Genomic DNA, 27937 nt, shown 5'->3' with positions numbered 1-27937 from the left:
TCAAGAAATAAGATTGAATAATAAGGCTCCATAACATGATCAATAAAAAGGTTAATGACGGAAAATCCAGATTTTACACAGTATATATGAATAACAATCAGCAGATTACTTACACTTTTGCCATTTTTTTAAAATTAGAAACCTCAAATTCACAAACAATTACATTGATGAGGGATGAATAATTTGTGGATTTATTCTCTCCAATAGCTTTTCAACTTCAATAAATCCACCAAGTGGCCCCAATGATAAGTATTTCATAAACCTCCAGCTGTTCAATGTCAAAAATTAGAAGAAGGGAATATACAACACTTCCAAGAAATTCAAAGCTTTCAAAAAGGTAATATTCTAGAGTATCAAGAGAAAAGGTTACCTTGGAGTATAAGGAAGTGCGAAGCAGTGGAGGTGGAGGTGATCAACACTGTTGAATGGAGGCTGATGGAAACCAAATCTAAGAACATGGAAAAATAGTTGTGAAAAGGATTCCTACTCCCCAAGTGTAAGTTTTTATGTTAAGAATCCTAAAATATGAAGTAACACTAAGATTCTTAAAATTCCGAAATGTGTGAGAATATTTCAAAATATGCAGGAGTATTGGTAATGACTTGTAAGCTAGAGAAACTAACTACATCATTGCAGCTGTCTTCTCTAGTTGTAGCCTCGAATCAGTACTTATAACTAGCGGCTAAGATTGTAAAAAGTATTCCTTCATTGTCCCTTAATTCAATACAAGTGCCAGAAAATAAAGCAGAAAGCTAGAATTGCAAAACAAGTTCGTTAAATTATTGAATTAACATTGCTTTAGATCCCTGCATTTATTCTGCAAAGTGATTGAAAAGAAAATTCAGGAGTATTAGGTGTGGTTATGTTACTACATACTACAAATTATAGAATGCGGTAGAGCTAATGAAGATGCAAGTCCTTCTTTCTGTATATGTGTTTAAAAGACAATACCTGTAGTGCTTTGACTGAGGTGCATCCCTATGTAGCAGACTCTTCCCCACATCTAACATGTGACTCACTATAAGAAAAGAAGCTGCAAGTTAGATGTGTGAATACAGAGAAATAAGGCAGTATCGGGATTCCAAAAGAAAATGAGGTGATAAGAATGCATCCAATAAGTATACTTTACCCAAGGAGAAGTCGTCTGAGCTTCGCTGAAGGTTTTTCACAGTTGGAATGTGCTGTTTTGGAATTACCAAGTAATGCCTATCAAGATTTTGAGTATTAAAAGGAGATCATTACAAAGGATTTTGCAAATTCACATTCTATGCCAGCAACGGAAGTAAAATTAGATGACAGATATCGCATATCAAAGTACTATGTTAGATAAGACATAATACTATGTTGCCTAGAAATAAATATACCGACTGAAAGTATTAAAAAATTATGGAGAACATATAAGATTATACAGAACTATCTGCATATTGTTTTTCTTTCTCATGGTTAAAAATATTTGATTGAGTCATTGACCAAAAATAACGAGCCAAACAGAAGGCCAGCCTTATGACCATTAAAGATAAGTACAAGATTCATAGTCCTCCCTCCATTTCTAGTGACTTAGGGTGTGTTCGCTGGAAAATGTTTTCTTGAAAAATAAGTGGGTTTCTTCCTTATTTTCTTGTGTTCCGTAGGTAAGCATATCCTAAAAGCAATTTTATATAATTTAGACAAATACTATGAAAAGTGGAGGTGGGAGATAGAGCTGTGGGATGGTGAGGATGAGGACTAGGGGGGCTAGGGGTGAAGATGAGGTGTGTTGGAGGGTGGGGAGGACCTGATCAATATCGAATCTCACTAGTAGAGCTTGTTTTCCCTAATTTCACTAGAGAGGCCATTTTCCTCATTTTTAAGGAGCTTGTTTATGTTTTTCAAAATATTTGACCAACTGAACATGGGAAATTGGAAATCATTTTCTTCATACTGAACACACTCTTAGACCTCCCTCCATTACTAATGACTTAGCTTGGCATAAAAGATCCATAAGTCATCCCTCCCGTTCTAATGACTTAGTTTGACTTGATACAAGTACCAAGGAAAGTAAAAGTTTACTACAAAAGAATCATTCTATCAACTTGAGATAAGTAAGTTGAGCCTGCTAAATTGAACTCCGGTACAGCTAAATGATATATCTAATTGTACGTTTTCAAAGGGTGAAGCTAAAAGTGGCAAAGACTTGAAGCTGGGAAATAGCTCTTCATTACATCCTAGCACTAGCTAACATTTATATATCCTATGTTTGCCATAAAGAGGAAGAAAAAGGGAATTCATTAACATGTCAATTTATGCAAAAATTCCACCACTAAATGATTCTCTTGTAGAGTATCTATGAACTACAAATCGAGGAAATAAGTATCTGTGTCCCTCCACCAATATAATTCAATATGAATGAAACTCAACAGGTTCTTAGCAAACATGATTTCACCGAATCTATGAACAACTAAGCCAAAACATACAAAATGTAGTGCACAGGAAAGCACTTGTGCTACTCAATTAACTAAAAAACACCAGAAAATGAATCACAATTTACAACAAGTTGAATGATTATCTACAAAACTCCTAATTTTATTTTTATAACCATTTTTCCGGACCAGTTTGTGACACCTCGACTAATTCCACAGAATACTTGATACCTCCCACCAACACATGTATCCAGTAACTCTGTCTATCATGGACTGGACATATGAGAAGAAATCAACTACCATGCTGCGACCTGACTGTGAGATTCCCACGCCATAGTAAGGTCCAAATGGTCAGCTGAGAGTTAGTCATATTAATTTTAAGTCCGCCATCAACTAGTTTGAGATTGATTCATTGAATTAAGACTTAAATGGTCAGAAACACACCCGAAGATCATGTTTTATCGAGGTTTGCACCTGAACTATGCAATGTTCACTTTTCCTAACTGAACTATCATCAACTATTTATCAAAATACACCTCATCTATCAATTGTTCTTTTCTTCCTACTTGAACTATCATCAACTATTTATCAAAAATATATCTCAGCTATCAGTTGTTTCCTTTCACTAGCTGAAAAATCACCACCGTTCATGTAGGAAAAGGAAATTGATAGTTGATGTGTGTTTCAATAAGCATTTGATAATAGTTTACCAGGAAACTAGCAGGCCTAATAGTTAAAGTATGAAACTCAGAAAACCAGGATACTTTAAGCATATTTTTGATCATTCACTCTTGAACTAAATACTAAATTCAGTAAAGTCAAAACAAAAGGAAACAATGAAAAACTGATGAAAATTTGAACAACCTGAAGGCAGAGGGATTAATGTCTCGAAATGCAACAACTTTATCATCCTGCAAAATCAATTTAACCAAAAAATCATCAAATTACTTCACGCATGTGGACTGATTGTGATCGGAACAAAAAAGAGAGAAGAGATCTGACGGAGTGAAGGAGAGTGGTTGAAGTTGAAGAGGTAGCAATTTGGCAAAATATACATTCCGATAAAGCTCCTCCGGTCATTCTTCCGACCTCCGTCACTGTTCGGATCATATCACCATTGTTAATTTGTTCTTCATTTTTTGAGCTATCGCCATTGACGTGCTCAGTACCGAACTTTGCTAATTGGGCTCGGAGTTTATCCACCGACCCGACTCAGAATAAACAAGATTCGAACCAGCCTATCTCTGTAAACTGGACCCGACCCACATATTGTGATTGGGCCGGCCCAAGTTTGTCTGTCCATAGGATAGGAAGATTTTCAGAAATAAGATATTTTCATGTCATTTAATTGTACGATTTATCCTTCAAATAGATTGGTATTTACTTTTTGTTTTTCAAACGTGTTAGTCTTTAATTTTTTTCTTAGAAATCGATGTTATGTGAACATATGTTTTTTAAGAGCGCATGACATAACTTGTTGAATATTATGATGCAAAGGTGTCTGTCAATCTATAAGATTCATCATCAGTTGAACATGAAAAATAGAATAAAGATAATATAAAGTCTTATCAATTCGTCAGGACTAGTAAATAATTGAACAATACGTGCAAATTTTATCAAAGTTTCATAACAATTGAACACGGTAGGTGACCTGAAAAATTATCAAGTAAACAACTTTTTATTTCAATTTTTTTCATTATTTTGATATCTTATATGACATATTTAAAATATATGATTCAAATAATAATTTGATACATTATAGCATTAAATACACATCTTTTAATTTGAAATTTCTATATTTATAAATCTTCTAAATTGAAACAAATAAAATAAAATGAAAGACAATATTATTTTATCCTTTGAAACTTTGGCTTTCCCTTTCCACAATAGATTTGTCAAGTGCGATGATTCCACTAATAAGAAACATTATATTTAAAAATTGTCATTTTCAGTAATTGGCTTATTCCAAATAATCTTGTCTTATGGCAAATTCCAAAAATAATGCAGTCTTTATGATTATTTGTATCATCAAAGATCAGCATAATACTCTTCATCCTTAATCAGAAATTTTGTGTTCGAACTCAAAATATGAAATCGTCTTTAATACTGAGCATTAAATGTACCAAACGTTGGATTAGAAAACCAAAAGAAATAAAGTATATATTAAGGAAAAGGAAAAAATAAAAGTAAGAAGCAAACGAACAAGATTAGCAAATAATTAAATTAAGCCTTCTAAGTTATGTATATCCTTTTGCTTCTTAATTACATTATTACTTTACATAGATTTGTTTGGCCATAAGATCATAGAAGACTACAAAACCTTCCAAATCATAAAGTTCATTTATTCCTTTTTGGTCCAACAAACTTATAGAGGAGATTTTTTTCTAATTTAAAAACACAATTAAAAGATTTTTAGCAACTTTTAATGGCAACTACTCAAATTTTAATCCATTTCATGCACTTAACTAACTTTTTAATCTCTTTAGTTAATTGAGACTTGCAAGTTTCACACTTTCTTAATATATCATTGCTTTAAGTGAGCTACTTTATTCTAAAATAAACTTAAAAGCTTGGCCAACTAAGTGAATTATTTAATTGCCAACTAAAAAAATATTACAAGAAGAAGATGGGCATTAAAAAACATGTTCTTCCATAAGAATAAAGCTTGAAAAAACAGTACTTTTTTCATTAAAATAATACCAACATTTCATATTTTGACTCTAATATATGGGATGTTCGACTTAATGGAATTAAACATGACATTTATCTTTATTGAAGTGTGAGAATGATTTTTGGATGAGATTTTATCGTTGAAACGAATTTTGAAAAATCAAAATTTGTAAACTTATGATTTTGGAATTTAAAGTTATATTTTGATACATATTTTACTTGAAAAAAAACTTGAAATTTTGTAAGTGAAAGTCTTAAAAACCCAAAATCTGATCTAACCCCTTTTTTATAATCTATGATCAAACGCTAGCTAAAATTAAGTAGAACAATATCACGAGTGGAGTTAGGGATGCAAAGATTTTTTTTTTACGAACCTTTTTTTGTTGAAAATTCATATTTTTTTGTCAAATAATCAACATTTTTGTTGAAAAAATAACGTTTTATTAAAAATTCTGAATCCACCATCAAATTTAATATTTAATAATAATGTTTTATTGAAAATTTTGAATCGGTCGCGGAAGATTAAATTTGGTGTATGAATATATCCATCACATATTTGTGCACATTCTGTCAGATTTTGTTTTAGCAGTGCCACGTGTTGCCATCACTTTGTTTATCATAATTTTCACAAAATTCCGAACCAAAATTTCTATAGAAGTTTAAAAAGGAAATTTCCTCGAAATTTCACTAGGACCCCCTTAAACTTTGTCCTATTTCACATCATGTGATTTAAAGGCCTGTCAAATTATATCACAATTATTTGAGTTTCAAAATAAAATTTCAACTAGTAAAATTTAAAATCAAGGAAATTATAATAAAAAATTTACTCGTAATATTTGTACTATATTATATGTGTTTTCACAAATATATATATCACTAAAGTAATATTCAATAATATGTATTTAATTTTAACCTTAATTTACAATTTAATCATGCTAAATTAATATGATTTTATGCAAATACTCGTACATTTGAAATTACGTCCATTTTGTTAAGTATACATTATAATTGTCAATGATTGATTGAATTTTTCATGTTAATTCATTATATCACCATAAATCCAAATTTATTGGGTTAGACTTTAAAATAAGTATCAGAATGGTGAAAAAATGGAAAAAAAAATATCAATTAGTATATGTTATGATTCCTATTAGACATTAGTTTATTGTAGACAACATGTAATAGTTTACTACTTAATTAACGAATTTTAATTATTTACACTATTCTTGTATATTATTTTTTTTAAAAAAATAGTTGTTCTATTCTCAAGGTTTTATTATTAAATTACATACATCATTTTCAGATTAGGCAATTGACGTCTTTATTTATAATTTTAGAATGTAGCTAAATTTAAATTATAGTTCGTCCTAAATGTACGGGTCTTATATTAGTGTGACTATTATCCTGTGTGTACTCATTTTTGTAATTTAAAAATACGACAATAGAAATAATGATTATTCAATATTTAGTTGAGAACAAATTGGAAAATAGTACTTCTTTTTGGTAGAAAATAATATAAGTAATTAACTATAAGGAGTATCAAACAACTTATGTTAAAAAAATAAGAATAAAGATTAAAAATACGAGGTGTAAATAAAAATATCCTTCTTCAAGGACAATTCCTAGTATTTCTTTTTATTTTATTTTTACCTAGTATCCTCAATTACTCTAATATAAGTTGACTCTCCAGGTTTTAATCTAGTGATAATAACGTACCTTGTGATGTGTGGATTAGACATATGTTACATGTTTAAATCCTACGGCCTATAAAAATATTTATCGAGTTTCAAATTAACTTATGTACTCCACAGATCTTGGATTTAATTTCTTGGTTATATCTAGAAAGCATGTCACATATTCAAATCTTGCAACATATAACATTTACAATAATGTTCAAGTAAAGAAGGATAAAAAACGAATTTGTTATTTATCGAATTTCAAACTTTACGCGACTGATGCTCAAACTAGATTTCTCGACTATAAAAAAAAAGTGTGTCACGTGTTTGAATCCTGACACACAAACAAAAATACTGATAATTGCATCACTAATTTTCAATAATTTCTGGATTATCAAAATATTGGTCTCTATAAGTATCTTACCATCGATAAAAACCAAGCATTTAAGTGGATAATATTTGTTTTTACCTTAGTTTCGGATTTTGCACCACCGATCCTCTGAGAATCTAATATTTAAGTGGATTTGTAAAAAAAAAGACTCATTATTCACTAAATTTCAAATCTTTATGCCATTGATTCTCGGGAATTTCTCGATTATAAAAAAAAAAAAAGAAAAAAAAGAGTTACTCTAATATAATTCATTTTTATAATATAGTGCCTCTTCTAGTCTTCTTTCAACTACTATATATATAAATGATGTCGACATTAAGATTCTTGTTATTTTTTTCACTACTCTTTCTTCTTCATCAATATTATTTCTAAAACTTCTCCAAACAAACTCCAATTCTTGCACCCAAAATTTTCTTTCTTAAAAAAAAAAACCCATCACTCATAAATAAATTATGGGTTTACATCTTCTTCTTATTGGAAAAATTAACATTTTAGCCACTTCTTCTACTCATAGTTTAAGTAATCCACTTCTTGTTAGTTTATTGTGGCCATTTATCTTAAAGGTAGCTGCTTTTAGTTTTAGGCCAATTCGTCAAGTTTCTTCAGATTTAATTTATTCTATTAGGCTTTTTTCATTTCAAATGAGCCAAATTACATTTAACACTGAGCCTCATGTGGGCCCCAGTAGAGGCGATGACGGTGGCGGAAACACGCGGTGGGAGAGGGCGGTCCGGCTCGTGTCCGAGAGGCTTATTCATGCAAGACGCTCTCAGTTCTCAGAGGCGGATGAGGAAAGCTTGCGTGAACTTTCCATGATTGCCCTTTGAACTGAGAGAGTCAGAAGTGAGAATTCATATGGTCGATTTTAACTGGAGCTGCGATGTTTGTTTTTGTTGTTGTAACACAAACGAACATGTCAACAAGAAATTGAAGACAATACTCAAGTATGGATTTTCTATGTTCATTCATTATTGCTTGTTGAAACACAAACGAATATCATGAACACTCAAGGATAGATTCTCTAAGTTCACTTTTGTTGTTATATACTATATTATTGCTTGTTGAAACATAAATGAATATGTCAAGAGAAAACACTCGAGTATAGATTTTGTATGTTCATGTAAATGTATAGTTGAAGCTTATCGACTCGAAATTCTAAAAGGATATTTCGGTCATTAGTCTACAAACAAATTATGAATGCTTCTTATCGTCACCATGATTTTTTTGTAATTCTTAGGACTACAATGGATTTTTTTTCATTTTTAATTATTTTTGCATTTCAGTTAATTGTTTTACTTTTTTTATTTTGCTGTCAAATTAATTATTTTCTTTTTTTCAAGTGGAGAGAAAATGTGCTTTAATTCTTACTTTGAATCAGATGCTCTCTTTTTTATGTGTAGAAAATGAAAAAGAGAACTGTATTCTCTTGAGATAAAATAAGGTTTAGTATTAAGCATGTTCTAATTAATATTCTAATGGACTTGTATTAAAGTTTCTTTTGATTTTTCTATAAATTAATTAATACTTTGATAAAGCTTTACTAGTATATATCTAGAATATTTTGCCTTTTTCTCCAATTAGTGCAGCGATTTGTTAGGTCCTTTTGTGGGAATGGATTTATGAAGATCTTACAACAACAACATATCGATTAGGAGTATAGAACGTACGCAAAATTTATCTTTAATTTTTTTGGGATAGAAAAATTATTTCTAATAGATCCTCGATTCAAGAAATTGTTTGTTGATTCATATTTATACATGTCTTTGCTGCTTATTTATTTATGGGGAAGTACTGCACAAATATCCATTTAGATTAGGATCCATTTAAGTTATACTTGTAGCAATTTTTATGTAAGTTTATGCGTTTTAAATCAACTTTAAAGATATATAGTATCTGAAGTTTAGTGGGTAAATCAACTTTAAATCAGACATGCGATGTTTGAAATTCAGACGTACATTTACGTCTAAAATTTGATTCGTCAAAGTCTAACTTCGAGCAATTTGAAAGCAAATAAAGTTCAGGTATTTTGTATTAATTTAAGGGACATATATGCCTGAGGTTTAGTTCTAAAGTTCAGATATGTTTGTATAAACTTATGTACATATGTCTAAGTTCAATCATTTTTTTAAAACTTAAAAGAAACATATACTTAAAGTTAAATCATTTTTGTTTAAATTTAAGATACGTGTACTTAAAGTTCAATCATTTTTTGTTGAAACTTAAGATATATATGCTTGAAGTTCAATAATTTTTTGTTGAACTTCAATTATTATTTTTTCTGAACAAACTTTTATATAGTAATAACTTGTTCTCCAAAGGTTAACAATTCAACACTTCAAACTACTTCAAATAAATTAAAAATATAAATTTCAAATATCATAAAAAAAACAATATATATATATAACAATGATAATTAGTCAATATATTCAAGTTTTTTAATAACATTATTAATACAAATTTACTTTTTATATTCAAAATTTAAGATTACCTGGTTAAAATATTATACTTCAATTGCTATATATAAATTAGAAAATCACAATTGTACAACAACCAAGAAGAAGAAAGAGAAAGAAAAGACAATGTGCTTTTGTCCGATAATTGTCAATTTTTGTGTGATATTTGTCAAAATTGAGTACATATTCAATTACTTCTTAAATGGGGTACAACTTAAATGACAACAAATAAATAGTCACTCACAAATAATATTGTTTGTTTTGGACCTAAGCTATTTTTTTACGTCATTAGGTTATTAAAATGACTTATAATATGTAACGTTACTTTCATTTGAAATATACTATCAAATATATGTTCAGTTTAATCTTATAAGTGAGTTTGAATTAAATTTTATTAATACATAATATTTTGTGCATCGATTTTTTATTTTTTTTTGCATAGTTGTTTTTTTTCTTTCTTGCTGACAGATAGATTCTTTTCTTTTTTAAGTGGATAAAATGTGCTTCTTTACTTTGAATCAGATGCCGTCTTTTTTAGCTTTAGTATTATGCATGTTCTAATCTTCTAATGGACTCATATTGTTAAAAGTTTTTTTTTTATTATTTTAAAAAAGAAAATATATCATAATCTGTAGACTTTACTATTATAAAGAATATATTTTACCTTTTTGCAGTTATGGCCGCGGGATCCGATCTAGCCTTAAACCTATGAGGTCACGTGTATTCATTAATTTTATCTTAAATATTATATTTATATTAAAAAAAAATTGAAGTACTAAATATAGATAGATATTTCACTGTAAATATGTTATTGTCTATTAACTTAAAATTATATGAACTTATAGATTTTAAATTCAGAATCTGTTTGTGAGTAATTTTGTGAGAATAGAGATTTGGTTGTATTTATGCATGGTTTTGCTGCTTTATTTATTGAAAAACTTGCATATGCAACTTATTAAAATATTTGTAAATTTGAAGAAGTATATGAAGTGTGAGTTCAGCATTAATTGTTAAAAAAGCATGTAGATATTAGCGGAAATGAAGATTAATAGTTTAAACTTCAGAAAAGTTATTCTTAATTTCTAACATTACGTATCTGAAATTTCACATATGCATGTTTGAAGTTTGGTACCAACCTTTAGACATGATTGCAAATGTTTGGTTTTGACAAGTCAAATTTCGAATTAAGATATCAAAAGTTTGGTCTAGATAAGACAAATTTCTTCAGACTCAAATTAATATTGCAACTTCAATCGTGAATCAGCTATATCTATACTTTATATAACAATTTTAATTAGTATTGTAAAAACTATAAATTTGTTCGTTGTGATATTACTATCTTGCCATATAATGTTCAGAGTCGAAGCAAGTATTTCAATTTTATGATTTTTTAAATTTTAAAATGGCGATTTTAAGTGAGATGGATATAGTATTTAAGTTTTATGAATTCAATGTTTGATTATTATTATTTTTAATCTTTAAACTGTTATATTTTTGAACTTGTCATATATACTATTTATCGTAATTTTACTTACTTTTACGTATAAATTTACATTTAGCATATATCTCACTCTTAATTTATAATCATTATTTGACAAGGAAAAAAAAGATTATCCAAAACTTTTTTTAATGATTATTTTGATTTTTAAATGAATGTTACGTGTATCAATTTAATAATAGAAAGTTGTATAACGTGAACCCCGCTTTAAATTCTTTTTTATTATGTCCTTTTTATATAATTGTTATTTAATAAAATAAAATTGTAAATACTATTTAAAAAATTGACAAAAAATCACACTTACAATTTTCGTAAGAGACAGGTGATTTGTATGGCTTTGACTTGATCTTATATTATTGGGTGAAAAAAATCTTATTTGATTCCCAAGTTTTATATATATAATTAGTTAATTACTTCGAATTTTGTACAAGTGATATTTCTCTTATTCCGTTATGTTTTTGACTTGGTTTCTGTTGAATTATTAAAAAATAAATAAAACGTCATCTTAAGGGGAAATGATAGAATTAGGATAATTAATTTACCTTAATAATCACATATTAAGGAAATAATATATATTAATTAATTAATCATGGCTAAGAAATAAAGTTTATCTACAAAACATATGAGATACATTCGTTGATTTGAATGGAAAATGTTGATTAGACAGAACATCACATAAAAACTAGCACAAGTAAGTCTAAATTATGCGTATCCCTACTAGACACTTTCTATTAGTCAAAAGACCGAAAAAGATAATGTGAACATCTATACAATAACTATACATCAGTACAAAAACAAGTTGAGATTCGCTACCTGAACATCCATACTAGACTAGTACAACAATTTTAAATAGGCGTCTGGAAATATGATTTGGGATCATGATTTCGTATCCAGATTCTCCAAAACACAGGATTTGAAATTTCAATTATTATTTTTAAATGACTTAACACATTAGTTTATAATTTGACAAAGATAACTCATCATTTTAAGTTTTGCGAAAAACAAATCATATTTGACGTAGTGATTGTTCATACCATGTGAAAGGATTATATTAAAGAACAATTAGTTACTCCCTCCGTCCCATTTTATATGAGGTAGTTTGACTCGACACGAAATTTAAGAAAGAAAGAAAGACTTTAAAAACCTGCGGTCCAAAATGAATGATAGAAATTTGTGTGACTGTAAATCATTTTATTAAGGGTAAAATATATATTTTATAGTTAAATTGTTACTTAATATAGAAATGTGTCATTCTTTTGGAGACTGACTAAAAAGGAAAGTAAGTCACATAAATTGGGACAGATGGAGTACTATTATTGTTAACTAGGGTAACTTTATAAAATTATGTATATATGAAAGTTTGTAATCCAAAGTTTATCTATTTCAATTTATGTAGCACGTATAAAATTAGAAGAATCAACGTAGTTTTGATATAATTTTTAAATATCTTAAGTTGTTGATATTGTGATTTATAGTACTTTTAACGTAATTTTCAAATAATATATGTTACTCTCCCTGTCTCAGTTTATGTGACATAACTGAAAATTTAAGTCAATCAAATTTTTAATATATTTTAAGTTATTAATTATGATGATTTATAATACTTTTTAAAGTAATTTTCAAATAATATATGTTATCTATCTATTTCGATCTACGTGGCATAGATAAAATTTCGATAGTGGTGTTTGGCCAGTGCTAAGCACAGGCTCAATGTTCTAACAGTAAAACAATTTTTTTTATAAAAATTCAAAATTTTAAATTATGATCGTGAATTTAAACATAGAAGTTTTATATTTCACGAAATATAATTTATATATTTGTTAATTATATAAAAATTATTATAAAACACAATAACTAATTTTTTAAAATTATTTGAAATGCATAAAATGTACCAATAAAAAAATTAATTAACTCTAAAAAATTTAACGGTTCCACATAAATTAAGACTGAAAATAAATATATAACATGTGAGGTACTGGTCACTAAAATAAGCATTATAAAAAGACATGAAAACATTCACTTTGTCAAAATTTACAAGATAAATATTTGTAATAATAATAATAATAATAATAATAATAATAAAAAAGGACATAAGGGTAAGTATACCAAAAATGCCCTTATGATAAGTAAAGGGTAAAACGTATATGTTGAATGCGAATTATCGTTTACGTGTAATATGTTTCTCTTCTCTTTCGCATGCTCAAGTCTCATATGATAGGTTTTATAAGAAGTACAAGTAGGCCGACATAAGAGTTAAAAGACACACAATTTATCGAGGACATGATGCTAGATAATATGATATGAAAGTCGATAATTAGGGTAGAATGCTAGTAATAGGTAATCAAGAATTATTTAGTTTTTCGAGATAGTGTCAAAAACACACCTAAACTAAAAATATTTTCAATTTTGCAAAACCATTTTTTACACGTGGTCAATTATGATTCGGCCACGTCATTAATTAAATCATTTTTAAAAGGGAAAAGGCTCAAATATGTCATTGAACTTTAAGAAAAGGCTCATCTATGCACCCGTTAAAAGTTTGGTTCACCTATGCCATTTCAGCTAATAAATAATTGCATGGATGAACCTTTTCTCAAACGTAAATAACATAAATGAACTGAACTTTTAACGGATGACATAGATAAGCCTTTTCTCAAAGTTCTATGACATATTTGAGCACTTTCCCTTTTTGAAGTTATGCAATTTATCAATGCGACACCTTAGTAAAAATTAGGCAAATGACATAGTATAAGAAAGAAATTACTTCCTTTCCCTACTCTTTCATTAATTACCAAAAATTCCTTTTTTAGTGTTTTTCGGATACTTAATATAGCAGCGCGGATACTTTAATTAATAACGAACGGATACTTAAACTAATAAAGTATCCGGTTAAGTTGAAATGGGGGAAAATAAGGGATTTTTGTATTTTAGTAAAAGAGTAGGGAAATATTGAGAATAGGTAAAGAAGTGTTGTGTATTTAAGTAATTTTTCCAAAAAAAAATCTAAAACTTTGGACCAAATGTACAACTATACAAAAACATATTTGCTCCCAACTGGGGAAAGACTCTAAACAGTCTAAAGCTCACAAGTAAATCTCTAGCAATTGAAATGTAGGAACAAATCTGCACACAAGAAACCCAGTCTTCAGATATGTTGCCTTTCAGTGCTAGCGTCACTTGTAATTGAAAAACCAAAACCATACGTTCCGTTTCCGGTTCCAGTAACTTCTAAGATGAAAACTGATGCTGTTTACACACACACCAGAGGAACCGTTGAACTTGCTGTTTCGAGTTCCTGAAAATTCAGAAACCACATACAATATCATGAGAATGAACAGCTACTTTGTTCCAAAGGAAACTATTGAAATGTTAAAATGTGCAATGTGCAATACCATAAACTTAGTTCTAATAACTTCTAAAATGAGAACCAATGTTTAGACACAAGCCATAGGAACCACTGAACTAGCTGTTTCGAGTTCCTGAAATTTCAGAAAAACATGTGTAAGATCATCAGACTGAATAATTCCTTTGCTCCAAAAGCAATTATTGAGATGCTAAATATGCAAATGTCCAGATATAAGTCCTGATGATTGACCAAATATATTTATAGATCGATATCAAAATGTGCAGACATCGGAGTCTGACCTCCAAAAAGACCTACATGTATGCATACACCATATACTGCTTTATCAAAAATAAGACTAATCCAAGATCTAATTCTTAATTGCGAGAGGCAGTCAGCACATCATTATTTCTTACAAGTCATATCGTAAACAGAATAGGAAAGGGGAGAACAGGAGAGTAATCTCTTCTCTTTTTATTTTATTTTATGAAGTAATGATAATATCATTAATAGCATCCATAAGATGCAATTTAGAAAAGGTATGGATTCTATACAAAACTTAAGAAGCCAAGGAAATCCAAGAAAATATCATTTACATCCCAAATTCTTACACCAACAAGAAAGATTTGGAACACATTAGCAGAAAGATCTGAAAGACATTGGCTTCAAAAATGGAAAAATTGCTGAGATCCCCTCAAAGCATCTACTGTTTCGTTTCCACCAAAGAATCCAAAAAATGCAACAAGGAGTGATCTTGCAGTTCTATTAATAGGACCAAAACAAGTGTGTGATTCTCTTATGTCAAATATATCAATAGTAACAGATAAAAGGAACTGGGCATAAAGTGTGTGCACTCAAATTCTAATCCAAAAATTGGATTATAGTTGACTGAAACTTTTAGTTTACAGATATAGCCACATACCATCTAATGAGCTGCAGCTTTTCACTTCCAAGAGTTAGTTCATGGTATGTCCATTTCTATATATAGAGTGAGCCAATTCACTAACTTAAGGAAACTGAATTCACTAGGACAAGTTAACTTGGGTCAGCCTTATTCTCATCAAATATGACATTATCTTCATTCAACTCTATCGAAAACTATCATTCTTTTAATAGGTGTATCCTTCTTTGGGCTTCGAAACCATTTAGACCTCTTCTTTTCTTAACTCATCTTCTACAGTTGCTACTCAATGATGGTTTTCAAGTTAGTAGCACCGTGTGAAGTAGGAAAGTAATAATTCTGCACATGCTCTCACCTTGCACTCAATAACCAAAAAAGAGATTATTCCCAAGGAGAGTCGAGTCTATTTACTCAACTATCTAATAAGATTGAGACCAATTTACTGTAGAGTGACAATTTACACATCTTTTTGGGCCACTTCGACTAGGATGAATCTTCCCCGTTTTTGCTTGATCTAGCTTGTCACTTTCTTTTAAATATCCAACTTCTAATTATTAATCTGAACCTCCGATTTGTTATTCTACTATTTCTTATATCCCAGCTTTTTAACCTGATAGCACAACTAATCCAAGTACTCCAAGGAATCCTCTCTGACATTGACCAAGACAAATCTGCCACAAAAACTCAAAAAGCACTAGTCTACATAACAAAACCTGCTTAAAAAATCCATGGAACATCCTCTTCACATTCTATAGATATGCAAGTATGTTTTCTCCTCCCAAGTGTTTTGAAGTTTTTTAGGCTCAATATAAGTTTCTGTTATCTTTATATACTAACTGGAATCAGCGGTGCATCCAGGATTTGAAGTTTATGGGTTTAAGTTCAGGAGATGGTTTGGACATGTGAAGAGACGGGGCGCAGACGCCCCAGTGAGGAGGTGCGAGGGGCTGGTAGTAGAGGGTACGCGGAGGGGTAGAGGTAGGCCCAAGAAGTATTGGGGAGAGGTGATTAGACAGGACTTGGCCCAGCTACACATTACCGAGGACATGACTCTAGATAGGAAGGAGTGGAGGTCACGTATTAAGGTTGAAGGTTAGTAGGGTTAGCGTGTTGTCGTTCATTGCAAGGGTATGGGTTGTTAGCGTTTGTAGTAGTCTTAGCCTTGCACTTGTAGTTCTTGTCTGTGATTCCTATAGCCTTATGTTGTTTACTGCATTTCACTTCTCACATTATTTTCTTGATGTATTGTCCCCTTTGTTGATTATACACTATTTTTCTTATTGGATGTTATGTTTTATATATTTCTCTTCCTTTACTTGGCTTTGTTGCACTTGAGCTGAGGGTCTCCCGGAAACAGCCTCTCTACCTCCACGAGGTAGTGGTAAGGTCTGCGTACACTCTACCCTCCCCAGACCCCACCTAGTGGGATTTCACTGGGTATGTTGTTGTTGATGTTGGTGATGCTTGTATCCTTTGCAATGCTTTTGTATAGTTGCCTTGCCATGTTTTCTTCACTGTCATTATACCTTTTCATTACTACTTTGATCTGCTTCACTTGAGCCGAGGGTCTTTAGGAAACAACCTCTCTATCTCCATGAGGTAGGGGTAAGGTCTACATACACTCTACCCTCCTCAGACCCCACTTTGTGGAATTTCACTAGATATGTTTTGTTGTAGAAATCTGTTATTTGTACTTATCTAGTGGTTCTTTTAAGTTTTAACACATATACAGGGTCTGAGCCAGTCACTAGTTTCAAAGCTACTATTGGAATTTCTGAAGCCATGTGAAATTCTTAACTATTCGCTTTCGATAGGTCTCTATTTCACTATGATATATGAAAATCTAATGTTTCACAAGATCTTTTGTTTGCTATCTCCAAAGTGCAAGCAATGGCAATTCACAGCTTTTCCAAAACCCAGCCTTTAGGTTATAGTTTCACAATGACAAAAACATTCTGAGAAACCCCTTTCCTGGGAAGTCTTACTTTGACATTAAGGATAATTTAACCATAAATCAATTTGAAGAAGAAAAAAACTTTCTAGGTAAATGCCTGTGAGCATACGCAAAAGAATGACCCATGATTATTCATAGAAAAGGTAGCTTTTCTAGCAAGATGAATGAGAAGTAAAAAGCCAAACAATATCCACCGTATTTTCTCTTTACAGATTGTCAAAGTTAGGCATAAGGACAGCATTAGCATCTTTTATCTTCCCAAATGTTTGACTTCTACGCTTCCAGAAAGTAGCCTCTGTTGCTTGGAATAACTACCTCAGTAGCAGTACAGATAATGAATACATGACAAAAGATGAGATGCTATATTGCAAATACTCTGTTTGGCACAATAAGGAGATCCCTAGGAACCACATAGAGTAGCTAAAGTAATCTTTACACAGAAGGCTTTCTTCACAAATGACTGTGGCCCCATGTTAAATATAATTTGTGGCTGTTCACTGAATATATTTGTGACATAACAATGTCTGGAGATAATATCAACCAACATTAAAGCAGCCACTGATATTACAGCCATTTTCTTGAACGAAACGAAAAATAAAAAGAAAAAAAGAATCCCGTCACCCGAATAAAATAATTTTCTGTCAGCAGGAACATCTTTGATCCATCCCTTTTCAACTATTTTTACTTTATCTTGGTTTTTGTTTCCAGGCAGATATTTTCGTGAAGGATCTGTACATATTTATGGGTGCAAAATGATGTTAATGACGTCAGTTTACTGGAAAAAAGATGCAAAAAGGTGATAAAGAAGGAATCTCCCTTGAGCTGTAGTACCAACTGACATGCTTTTCAAAAGAAAATGTGAAAATAGTATTTCATTTCCTCTACAGATCTTAAATTGAGGTGCTTAATAATAGTGCAATCTGGGTAAGATCAAAACTGAGTCTTAGACCAAGGAGAAAAACAAGAGAGGGTAATTTGCAGCCCAAATGCATAATGACCGCCTCTAACCTTCCAGGTTTCCTATCAAGATAACTTTTAGTTTATCAATGCATCAATATGCACCAAACATATAGTTTCTACGCTTCATATTTGATTATATCATTCAAAAACCTTCCAGCAATATGTGTTCAAGTTTTACATTTTATGTTGTTCAGAGCATCTTATTGAAATAATAAACTTGAGAAACCTCCCAATACAAAAGTGGTCAATGACCTATTTCAATTAAATTAACAAATATAAGATTCGCCAATGCAGTAAAACAAGGCTTCATTGATCAACGAATGAAAACCTTCAAGTTTCATGCACAAAATCAAATCCAAAACTTCCAATAAGAAACCTATACCACAAAAGTAAAAAACAAGTTGAAAAAATCATTAATTGCTGCATGAAAGGAAGGTTTCCCTGAGAAAAGCTGTACCTGACGCATTTGAGAAACTTCTGGAGTGTTACATACTGGAAGTTTTAAATTGTGCTGATCCTGTTGCTGTAGATCTAGCTTTTCTAATTTCTTTTCATAAAGTGCAAACTCCTCAGGCTTCTCCCACTGTTTGCATGTTTTCAGGCATTCATTGCATTTTGAGGGGCATGGATCAAGTGAGAAAAAAAATTGGACAACTAATGAAATCTTACCCTGCTTTCACACGTTACACAGTTATAATAATATAAGTTTCCATCAGGACAGATATGGTCACTCCATTCACAATCTATGGACTCCACCATCTCAGCATTTAAAGATTTTGCATTGACAAAAGATGCAGCTGATGGCAAAACATTATCTGATCCAACAAGAGTGCTGAAAACTGTCTGAGGATTGCTTCTGTTATTTGGAGTCTGCAAAATGCAACAGATACTTGAAACATCTTCTTTTTTTTTTGCTTTGTGTCTTTCATTGGTAATTCTGTAATGGGGGTTGCACATTATTCAAATAGGAAAGATCATTTGCTTTGGGATAATAAGATCAAGATCCTTTCTCAAAAAGGCAAAACAATTAAGCTCGTACAGCACAAAATTAGATGTACTCGCATAAGAAACTTACAGCTCTTGATAGAAATTGTTAGGCCATTTTAATAGTAAGACACGTGTTACGACATGTTGCCATCTACTTAATCAGAAATATTGAACAATAACCTGATTTGGACTCTGGTGATTAGACTGGTTAGCTCCTATATTCCCATTGAATTGCTCATTCATAAGGGATGGCGCCCTGCAAGATGTAAGTTCCACATACGGCAATCAGCAAATAAAAATACGAGAGGTGATATACTAAAAGCTAGTCTAATGTACTTTAACCAGAACAGGACTTGCATAAGAAATGCACTGGAAAGAACTGAATGAATAATAGAATGGGGCCAGATAAGAACAAGTACCTATAGCGACTTGTTACAGAACATACGAGATGCTAGAAAAGATGCCTGAGGGAAGTAGAAGCAGTTTTATAAAAGGCAGAGGCATGAGACAAAGCATTTTATCACACGTGGGGTGAGGCATAAGCCCCAAGGCACAGGACTCATAAGTTCCCTGAATATTTAATTTTTTCCATTTTTATATAAAAACAAAATAAACATAAACTTACGAAAAAAGTTTAAAACTACATAAGCAATTGTATGAATTTTTTTCATAAGGTAAATAATTTTATTGAAATCGGAAATTCATAATTCCAATAGAGAATACAACTTTTATCATTCATTTGCTAAAGAATTTTGAGGGTCAACATTGCTAATTAGAAATTAGCCACATGATTTGCGTACGAACTGTTGGGCAAGCCCCAAGCGTTAAGCGTGTTTAAGGCCCAAAACCAGGCGCTTGCGGCGTAAGCCTCACAAAACAAAGCCCCACATGTGAGCCTCAAGGTGTTCTGCAAGCTCGAAGAAGCCTTTAAAACACTGATCATAACACTTTAACTTTCTCAATCAAGAAAATCTCTGATATCACAGTAGGAGAGAAGAGTATCAATTCCATTCTAGTTTCTTAAATTTGTGTTTAACTTTTCATCCTAATTTACTACTACTTTGTTTATTCAGAAAAAGTAATTGACTCATCCTACAAAAAGAGGTACTCCTAAACTAGCAATGGTTGATCCATCCAAAGATAAAGGAAAAATAAAAAAAATCCAAAGAATGGTGCTTACCTCGACTCTCCCACCTTGGGCTTCTTAGGATCTGCAAATCGAATAACCAACGGGTGCTCACATACCTGAACCACAAGCGAATGGAGAAAGGAGATTTGGTTTCAGATCAGAACTAGATATATACATTAATGGTTTAATGCAGGGACTTACTTCAATTATATAGGTGCCATGTAGTGCATTCATAGCCGCAACTGCCATGTCTCTACAAGCAAACCTGATAAAAGCACTTCCTTCGAGGCAAGAATAATATCAACATCAAGAAGAAAAAGTTGAAATACAAAGCAAGTATAGACAATCCAGAAGTAGGTGTGCCGACATTATATTTATGTAGAGGCAGCATGAATAATAAGCATGGCACCAAATATAGCAAATGCAACTACACTGTTCAAACAGGTCAAGGAGCACTTGATTAGTAAAATTAAGGAAGATGTACCACCAGCTGAACTGTTGGCAGTATCTAGAGAAGCAGCCATAGCGACAAAGAAACATGTCTAAGGCCTCATATGTTTTCATTAAGATTAAGATGTATGAGCCTGAATGCACATTTGAATGATTAAGATCTTGTCTCTAGGATCTGGACACTGAATGATTAAGACTGCTTGTTATTAAACATCTGAATATATATATATATATATATAAAAATTATAATAATAAAAGTAATTTTTAGAAAACAATGTAGTCATCTTTTTTTACTTCAAACACACATATATATGAAGTTGTTGCGAACTTTAGTCAAATAAAAATTTTACAATAAATTTTATCAATTCTTGATAAACAAGCTGCAAAAACAAAAATTAAAAGCTTAAGGAAAATATTTTTGGGTAATTAATAAAGTTGAAGAATGAGAGAGGCTCGAATCTTTTTTGAAGAAAAATATATAGAGCACAATTTTATTTTCAAAACTAAAACTGTCTTTAAAAGGGTCTGAATGAGAATAAGACTCTGTCACGGATCTGATTCATTCAGACCCATTAAGAGATTTTAAGTAAAAAAAACAAACACACTTAATGGCCTAATGTATGAACCATTCAGATTCAGACTTCCATTAAGTGCAAACAAATGAGGCCTAAAACTAGGCACAGTAAGAGAGCATCATTGCAAACTGTTGCCAAATGCAAATACTCCTGCAAATTAGATGCCAAAATAATAATGAGAGAAGATAGTGGTTGTTACATACCACGACGTTGTTTTAGTTCATCAGCAATTAAGTAGATTTCTTCAACAATCCCATATGGAGAAAATACCTGCCAGCAAAGGCGTACATACAAATTCAAAACTTTTCCATTGGCTCAAAAGTGAAACAGATAGTACCGTCTCTTATCTGTGACTTCGTTTGACAGTGTATAATAGATCAAGGATTTAATTGCACTTCATACAATATTTATAGAGGTAATGAAATGAGCATTGACTAATAGGAGGACACAATATCATGATATGAACTCATCTTTCAAACATCAGAACGGAATAAAGCTTGTTATTTGGCATAGTTTATGATGCACTTTACTAAATCCTAAATCAAAAAATGTGCCAGGTAAAAGTGGGACGGAGCAAGTTCTAATCTTCATCAGTTATATCCTCTAGATGAAAATTACAATTGATAAACCCATACTAATGACATTACTAAAAAAGTAGTTTCTACATATTGCTTCATCCAATGGCACTAAGTACACAAAAGCTTGAGTTTGTGCCCAATACATATTATCTATAGATACAAGAATCGAAGCATGAAACATGCAGATTCTCTCTCTCTCTCTCTCACATACACATACACACACACACACACACACACTCACACTCACACTCACACACACATATATAGACACACACACAGAGAATGGACAAATTGAACAAAGAGTAACAGCAAAAACTGAAGGAGCAAAAGGAAGATAGAGTCTAGATGTCTTGGTTAAACGCATATATGTGGAGCATACATGCTCAATTTCATTTTTGGAAGCTTGTTTCCTCAGACCACCAACATAAAGTTTCTGAGTGTGTTCGGTCAAGATTCCTACAATAAGAGAAAAAGGAGGTAAAAATGGAGATAAAAATAATAAAGCATTGGAAATAAATACAGAGAGGCACAACGAAATAACTTAAAATTCAGACTGTATACACTTGAGAAAATATCCCATGTCAATTCAACAAAAATATTTTGAACTTCCCAAGAATTAGTCTGTTTACTATTATTCTTAATATTTATTTATTTTTGATAAGGTACTATTATTATTCTTAATATTGTTTAGTACAGTGAAACAGTCTTATCCTTACTATGTGTTTTCCTGGAAAATAAAATTGCAGTCATACACGAAGCTTAACATAGCAGGTGGGGAGTGAGTTTGGTGGATAATGTAAATAGTGGAAGGGTTCTAATTTGCTTTAGTTAAAATTTGACAAAGCATATGATAACTATATTATATTTTATAAATTTAAACAGAGATAGTGAAAAATTACCAAGACGATCACGTTCCCCATCAGCATACCTAACTGTTAAGGGAAACTCACCCTGCAAAGCAAGAAATATAAACAAACCAAGTAAGAGGAGATCAATAATTTCTTGAGAGGGTAAATCATTCTAACTTCATAACAGAGAAGGAAACTAACCCCAGGGAAAGTATATCGACCATTGAATGCTACAATAGCCCTATTAGCTTCATCTAGCGTTCTATACTTCACAAAACAGCATTCTGCAGAGTAAATCATTATTCATTTTTGTTCTTCTTAAAGAAAAACAATTCATTTTTATTCTGATACCTATACTTGTCAAAAAGATAATATTATACTTCCAGATGATACATGTGCAGGGAATATAGTGAACATAAACAACAACAACCCAGTGTGGTCCCACAAGTGGGGTTTGGGGTGAGTGGGGTTTACCGTTTACGTAGACCTTACCCCTGACTTTGTGGGGTAGAGAGGCTGTTTCACAGAGGGGAAAAAGAATAAATCCTGGTAATTTAAATGATTCACAATATTTAAATTGCATTTAACTGCTTTGAACTACTTTAGTAATACAGAACCCAGTACAGATGACAGGACATTTGATTAACCAACATCACCAATGTAAACTACAACTAGTACACTAGACAGATAGCCTGGCAACTGCAACTGTTACAACATTCCTCTACCTTTCCTCAGACCGGTGCCTTTATCCGTGAGACGAACAAACTCAACAATGTGCCCATGTGCAGCAAAAACAGACCGGACCTGAATTGAAAGAGCGTGTATCAATATGTAGGAATATTTTCAAAATGCCCAGATAATGAACATAGTCAAACATGGAATCTGCAAGCACTTGAGTGATGAAAATTCAATTTTTTAACATCCCGTTGAAATGGAACGTAACTGGATAATTGGACAGGGAAAGCCTGTACATATTGATTCGGACCGAAGCTAGTGGTTAACGGATTCTACCTACACGAATGGATATCTATTACTTTTCTGTACATATTATTTGGAAATGTTAGTTGACGCCTACTACTTTGGCATTGAGGTGGTGTTGATTAATTTTAATTGAATACCAGGATACTATATAATATCCATTTGATGCGGTTAATCCAAGACAAATGAAGTATCTATGTATACCATAGGATACCTAGAATTCACAAAGATTAAGGAGTAAAAAATGAATAACGTAAAGTCAATATCTAGACATCACTCCCTCCAAAGAGACAGGAAAGCAAGAGAAAGTGATCAACTTACAATTAAGGTTTAATCATTGTTGGTACATGTTTTTGATAAGTAAAAAACTTCCATTGATAAACACCAAGTTAGTGTTAAAAAATATGTGCAAGATGTGTGTGGCTATACTCGAGTAATACATTGTCTTAAACATACATTTGTATAGTGTCCTCAGGAGTATCTTCATTTGGTTAGAGATTTGTATGTCAACGTAGGTTAGATGTGAGATTTCAAGTATCTCTATGTTTATAAACATTTATTCTGTCTTAAAAACCCAATTATTAGGTATTGGGATGAAGGCCTGGATAATTGAAGCAGAATGTATAGAGGCTTTATATGGCCAACCTCAGCTACTTTGGGGTCGAGACAAATAGTAGACATTCTTGTTGTTGTTGTTGTTACTATCTAAGCTCTAATTAAAAGCCTCAAGTCTCACTCTTAAGCATAACTAATAGGCAATAGCACATAGAATCCCACTTATTCAATGCAACTAAATAGAAACATAACATGGAAAAAAGAGATTATTTTTCTGAATACTCAATTGTAAGACTTACATCTTCTTCTTCTGCTGGCCTTGGAACTCCTACAACATAGAGTTTCACAAAACTGCCACAATCCAGAAAGTCTAAACAAACAAAATGCAGCAGTGTTACTTGGGAAATCCTGCTATAAATACTCAGTAAAATATACAAACTTTCCCTTTGCATCCGGAAATTCAACTAACTGAAATTACCAGCATTTTAGAATGTGTCTTTTCACCAATTTTATACAAGGTAAATTGCAACTCACAATACTCTATTGCGGTCAATTAAGTGATCGAAAATCATAAAGTCTCTGATTCAAATCCCAGCAAAGACAAAAAACACCAGGTGATTTCTTCTTATTTATCGTGGTCTGGTGAAAGGTTGGTGAAAGTATCATGTGGAATTAGTCGAGGTGGCAACTATTTACTATAGTTTCCCCATATTTAATTTTTTAAAAAACAAAATTATCAAGTCTCTCAAAAGTTAATCAAATTCACTCACGATAAGCAAAAGTGCCAAACAAATTAGGAATGAGAGATTATTTAATCGTTGGAAGAAGAACAATGCTTTGTACCAGAGCTTGCTTGATCGAAAGGTCTCTTACGGGCCGGAAAAGGCGCGAAACCACCGAAGTTTTGCTCAAAATTCGGATTCCGATGGTGATGCTGGTGATGTTGCCGGCGATTGTAGTGATTGCCGTCGCCGGGAAAGTTTCTTCTGTTATTGTCTAAGTTCCCATCGTTACGAGAGATAGAGTCGTCGGAAGGCCAATTCGGCGGTGCAGGATGAGGGTTCCGGTGAAATTCCGGCTGGATTCCCCGGCGTTCTCCGTTCCTCTGGTCCATTGAACATCAATTGTAAAATTGATTATTTGAACTTTTTATATATATTACGGGTAATTTCGCGTGAGAATTTAATATCAGTAATTTATAAAACGGAAAAGGGTAATATCACGTAATTTATAAAACGGAAAAGGGTCAAAATTGCCATTGAACTATGTGAAATAGACAACTTATACCCTCCGTTACATTTTGAGATAAAAAATATCCGCGATGTTATTCCTAGAGACCACAAATACCCCTCAAAAGTTAACAACCCAAATTGTTAAGACGTGGCAAGCCATGTGGAACTGATCTCTCCACCTAAGCTGCCAACTAAGATTTCCACTAACCCATTCTTGCTAACTATCAATTCATCCTCCCAAATCAACAATATTTGGGATACGAAATTTCATTTACATTGTGGAAACACTATCTCCAGTATTTGCTAACCCAATTTTAACTCTCCAATATTTGTTTGATTATTGTACGAATTAAAGCAATCTAAATTTTGAGAGGTTCAAAATTTAGATTTGTAAGACATACCTGTATCTTCTGTATGTATGAGGGGAATATACGGCTAGATGATTTTAACTTTGTTCTTGTTTTTTGTTGGATAATACAATTTTAGGAGATTCAGATTAAAAAAAAAAAAAGTAAAAAAAGTTAGTGTTAATCCTAGTTGGCAGCTTAGATGGAAGGATCAGTCACACATGGCTTGCCATGTCATTAAAAATTTGGGTTGTTTAACTTTTGAGGGGTATTTGTGGTCTCTAGAGATAACAGTGAAGGTATTTTTGAGCTCAAAATGTAACGGAGGGTATAAGTGGTCTATTTTGCATAGTTCATCGGCAATTTTAACCCTTTTCCATTTATAAAATAATACTTAGAATCTGGCCGGCATTAAAACTAAAACACTATACTCCCTTTGTCCCTAATTACTTGTTCACTTTTTCTTTTATAGTTGTCCTTAATTACTTGTCCATTTTGACAAATCAAGAAAGGACAAAAAATTTTACCTATTATACCATTAATTAATTACTTTGAAAAATGTAGAACTTTTTGAAAATCTTAAATTTTTAATTCATCCACTTCATAATTAATAGGAGTAAAATGGTAAACTCACTATGTCAATTATTGTTTTCTTAATAGGTGTGTCAATTCAAAAGTGGACAAGTAATTAGGGACAGAGGGAGTATTATCTTACGTATAAGATTACGTAGTAAGAAACATTGATAATGTAAAGGAAAATGAAAATTATTACACATTATCACTTATCCTTGATAACATAAACATAAATTAATGACTATAAAAATACATATATTTAACATAAGTAACGGTGTCAGTGAGTCACTCAACAGGAGCAACGTACAAAAATATTTAATTGTGAAGAAGAAGAAGAGGTTCAAAAATTTCATTGTTTTAAAATGAGAGGAAATCCCTATATTTATAGACAACAAAGGGTAGTGTCAACAAATATTTATTGTGCCTTATCAGAAAGATTACAACTATTTGAAAAAGTTGCAACTCTTCGAAAAGGTCACAACATTTCATAAAAGTCACAATTTTTCATAAAAGTCTAGGGGTAGCTTGGCTCCATGGCTTTAAAAATGAGGCACATGCCTTAGGCCCCCAAAATCGAAGGGACTATTTTTTTGTATAACTTACCTAAATCCCATAGTATAAGACCCTAAATTACATTTTATCCCTACTCTTTTCTATTTTATAAAAATCCTTTAAAAATCAGACATCCGGATACATAAGTTTCCTCCGGATACATTATATCTGATACATCATAAACTGTTTGTTGCGCTTAATATGGAATATTAATGTAAAATTGATTTTCTTTCCCACAAATCACGCATAACTAATTTTCTTCCAACAAATCGGGCAGAACTGATTTTCTTTTCCCACAAATCACGCAGACGGATTGATATCATTCCATTCCAATCTGTAACAACTTCACAAAATTCAAAAATCAAATTTTCATCTTCTCTATCAATTCGAAATCTTGAATCTCAAATCCTCTATTGTAGATGATTGGACAAACGATTCACGATTTCAAATCATCAATTCGAAATCGGCTAGTAATTTGAATTCAATGTATCACGCAAAACTAATTGGACAACCTTGGTTGCTGCTAACAAGCTCCCTCTGTCAACTAGTAAGTTTCTATTCTCTCTTTTCATCTTTCGTTATTAAATTTTAATTTGATTTCAGAAAAGTTATTTCATTTCTTGTTCAGAGAAAATTGAAGAATTTGAGACGAAAACATTAATGAAATCAAGAAACAAAAATGGGAAACAATCATCATTGATTGATATAACGAATGATTCCCCCATTGTTGGTCTTGCTATGGGGAATTTAGAGACTCCATCTTCAGAAATATCCAAAAAATGATTACTTGTCAAGCTAAATACTTGGTTACTCCTGGATCTTGCGAGGATTTATTGAGGGGACAAGTTAAGACTTTGTTGCAAAAGGTTGAAGAAGACGTTTTATGTT

The 27937-nt window shown here is 31.7% G+C and overlaps 2 protein-coding genes across 3 annotated transcripts; both read right to left on the bottom strand.

Annotated features, from left to right (window-relative positions):
* Positions 1 to 8: 8 nt before the first annotated feature.
* On the bottom strand, positions 9 to 3594 carry LOC102601535 (histidine triad nucleotide-binding protein 3). The gene is made up of 6 exons (XM_006358288.2): positions 3402 to 3594; positions 3264 to 3310; positions 1130 to 1206; positions 952 to 1018; positions 371 to 448; positions 9 to 268 (listed from the first exon to the last, which is right to left on the bottom strand). Exons 1-6 carry the CDS (start codon positions 3507 to 3509, stop codon positions 160 to 162), a joined length of 486 nt encoding a protein of 161 aa, XP_006358350.1. The 5' UTR covers positions 3510 to 3594; the 3' UTR covers positions 9 to 159.
* A 10442-nt stretch (positions 3595 to 14036) lies between these two features.
* On the bottom strand, positions 14037 to 25500 carry LOC102600961 (flowering time control protein FCA). 2 transcript variants are annotated; one of them, XM_006358287.2, is made up of 14 exons: positions 25189 to 25499; positions 24645 to 24715; positions 23538 to 23616; positions 23014 to 23096; positions 22864 to 22915; positions 22344 to 22420; positions 21590 to 21656; positions 20563 to 20642; positions 20413 to 20477; positions 19413 to 19488; positions 18915 to 19115; positions 18703 to 18828; positions 14480 to 14566; positions 14037 to 14382 (listed from the first exon to the last, which is right to left on the bottom strand). In XM_006358287.2, the coding sequence occupies exons 1-13, from the start codon at positions 25457 to 25459 to the stop codon at positions 14522 to 14524; spliced, it is 1293 nt and encodes a 430-aa protein (XP_006358349.1). In that variant the 5' UTR covers positions 25460 to 25499; the 3' UTR covers positions 14037 to 14382; positions 14480 to 14521. The 2 variants fall into 2 exon arrangements, with proteins under 2 accessions (XP_006358349.1, XP_006358348.1); XM_006358286.2 differs by lacking the exons at positions 14037 to 14382; positions 14480 to 14566 and adding an exon at positions 16857 to 18014 and having other exon boundaries at positions 25189 to 25500.
* Positions 25501 to 27937: the final 2437 nt, after the last annotated feature.

Source organism: Solanum tuberosum, unplaced genomic scaffold (assembly GCF_000226075.1).
Source record: "Solanum tuberosum cultivar DM 1-3 516 R44 unplaced genomic scaffold, SolTub_3.0 scf00273, whole genome shotgun sequence".
NCBI classification, from domain to species: domain Eukaryota; kingdom Viridiplantae; phylum Streptophyta; class Magnoliopsida; order Solanales; family Solanaceae; genus Solanum; species Solanum tuberosum.
Note: the sequence above shows the minus strand (reverse complement) of the source record. Positions and strands in the feature narration are given on the sequence as shown.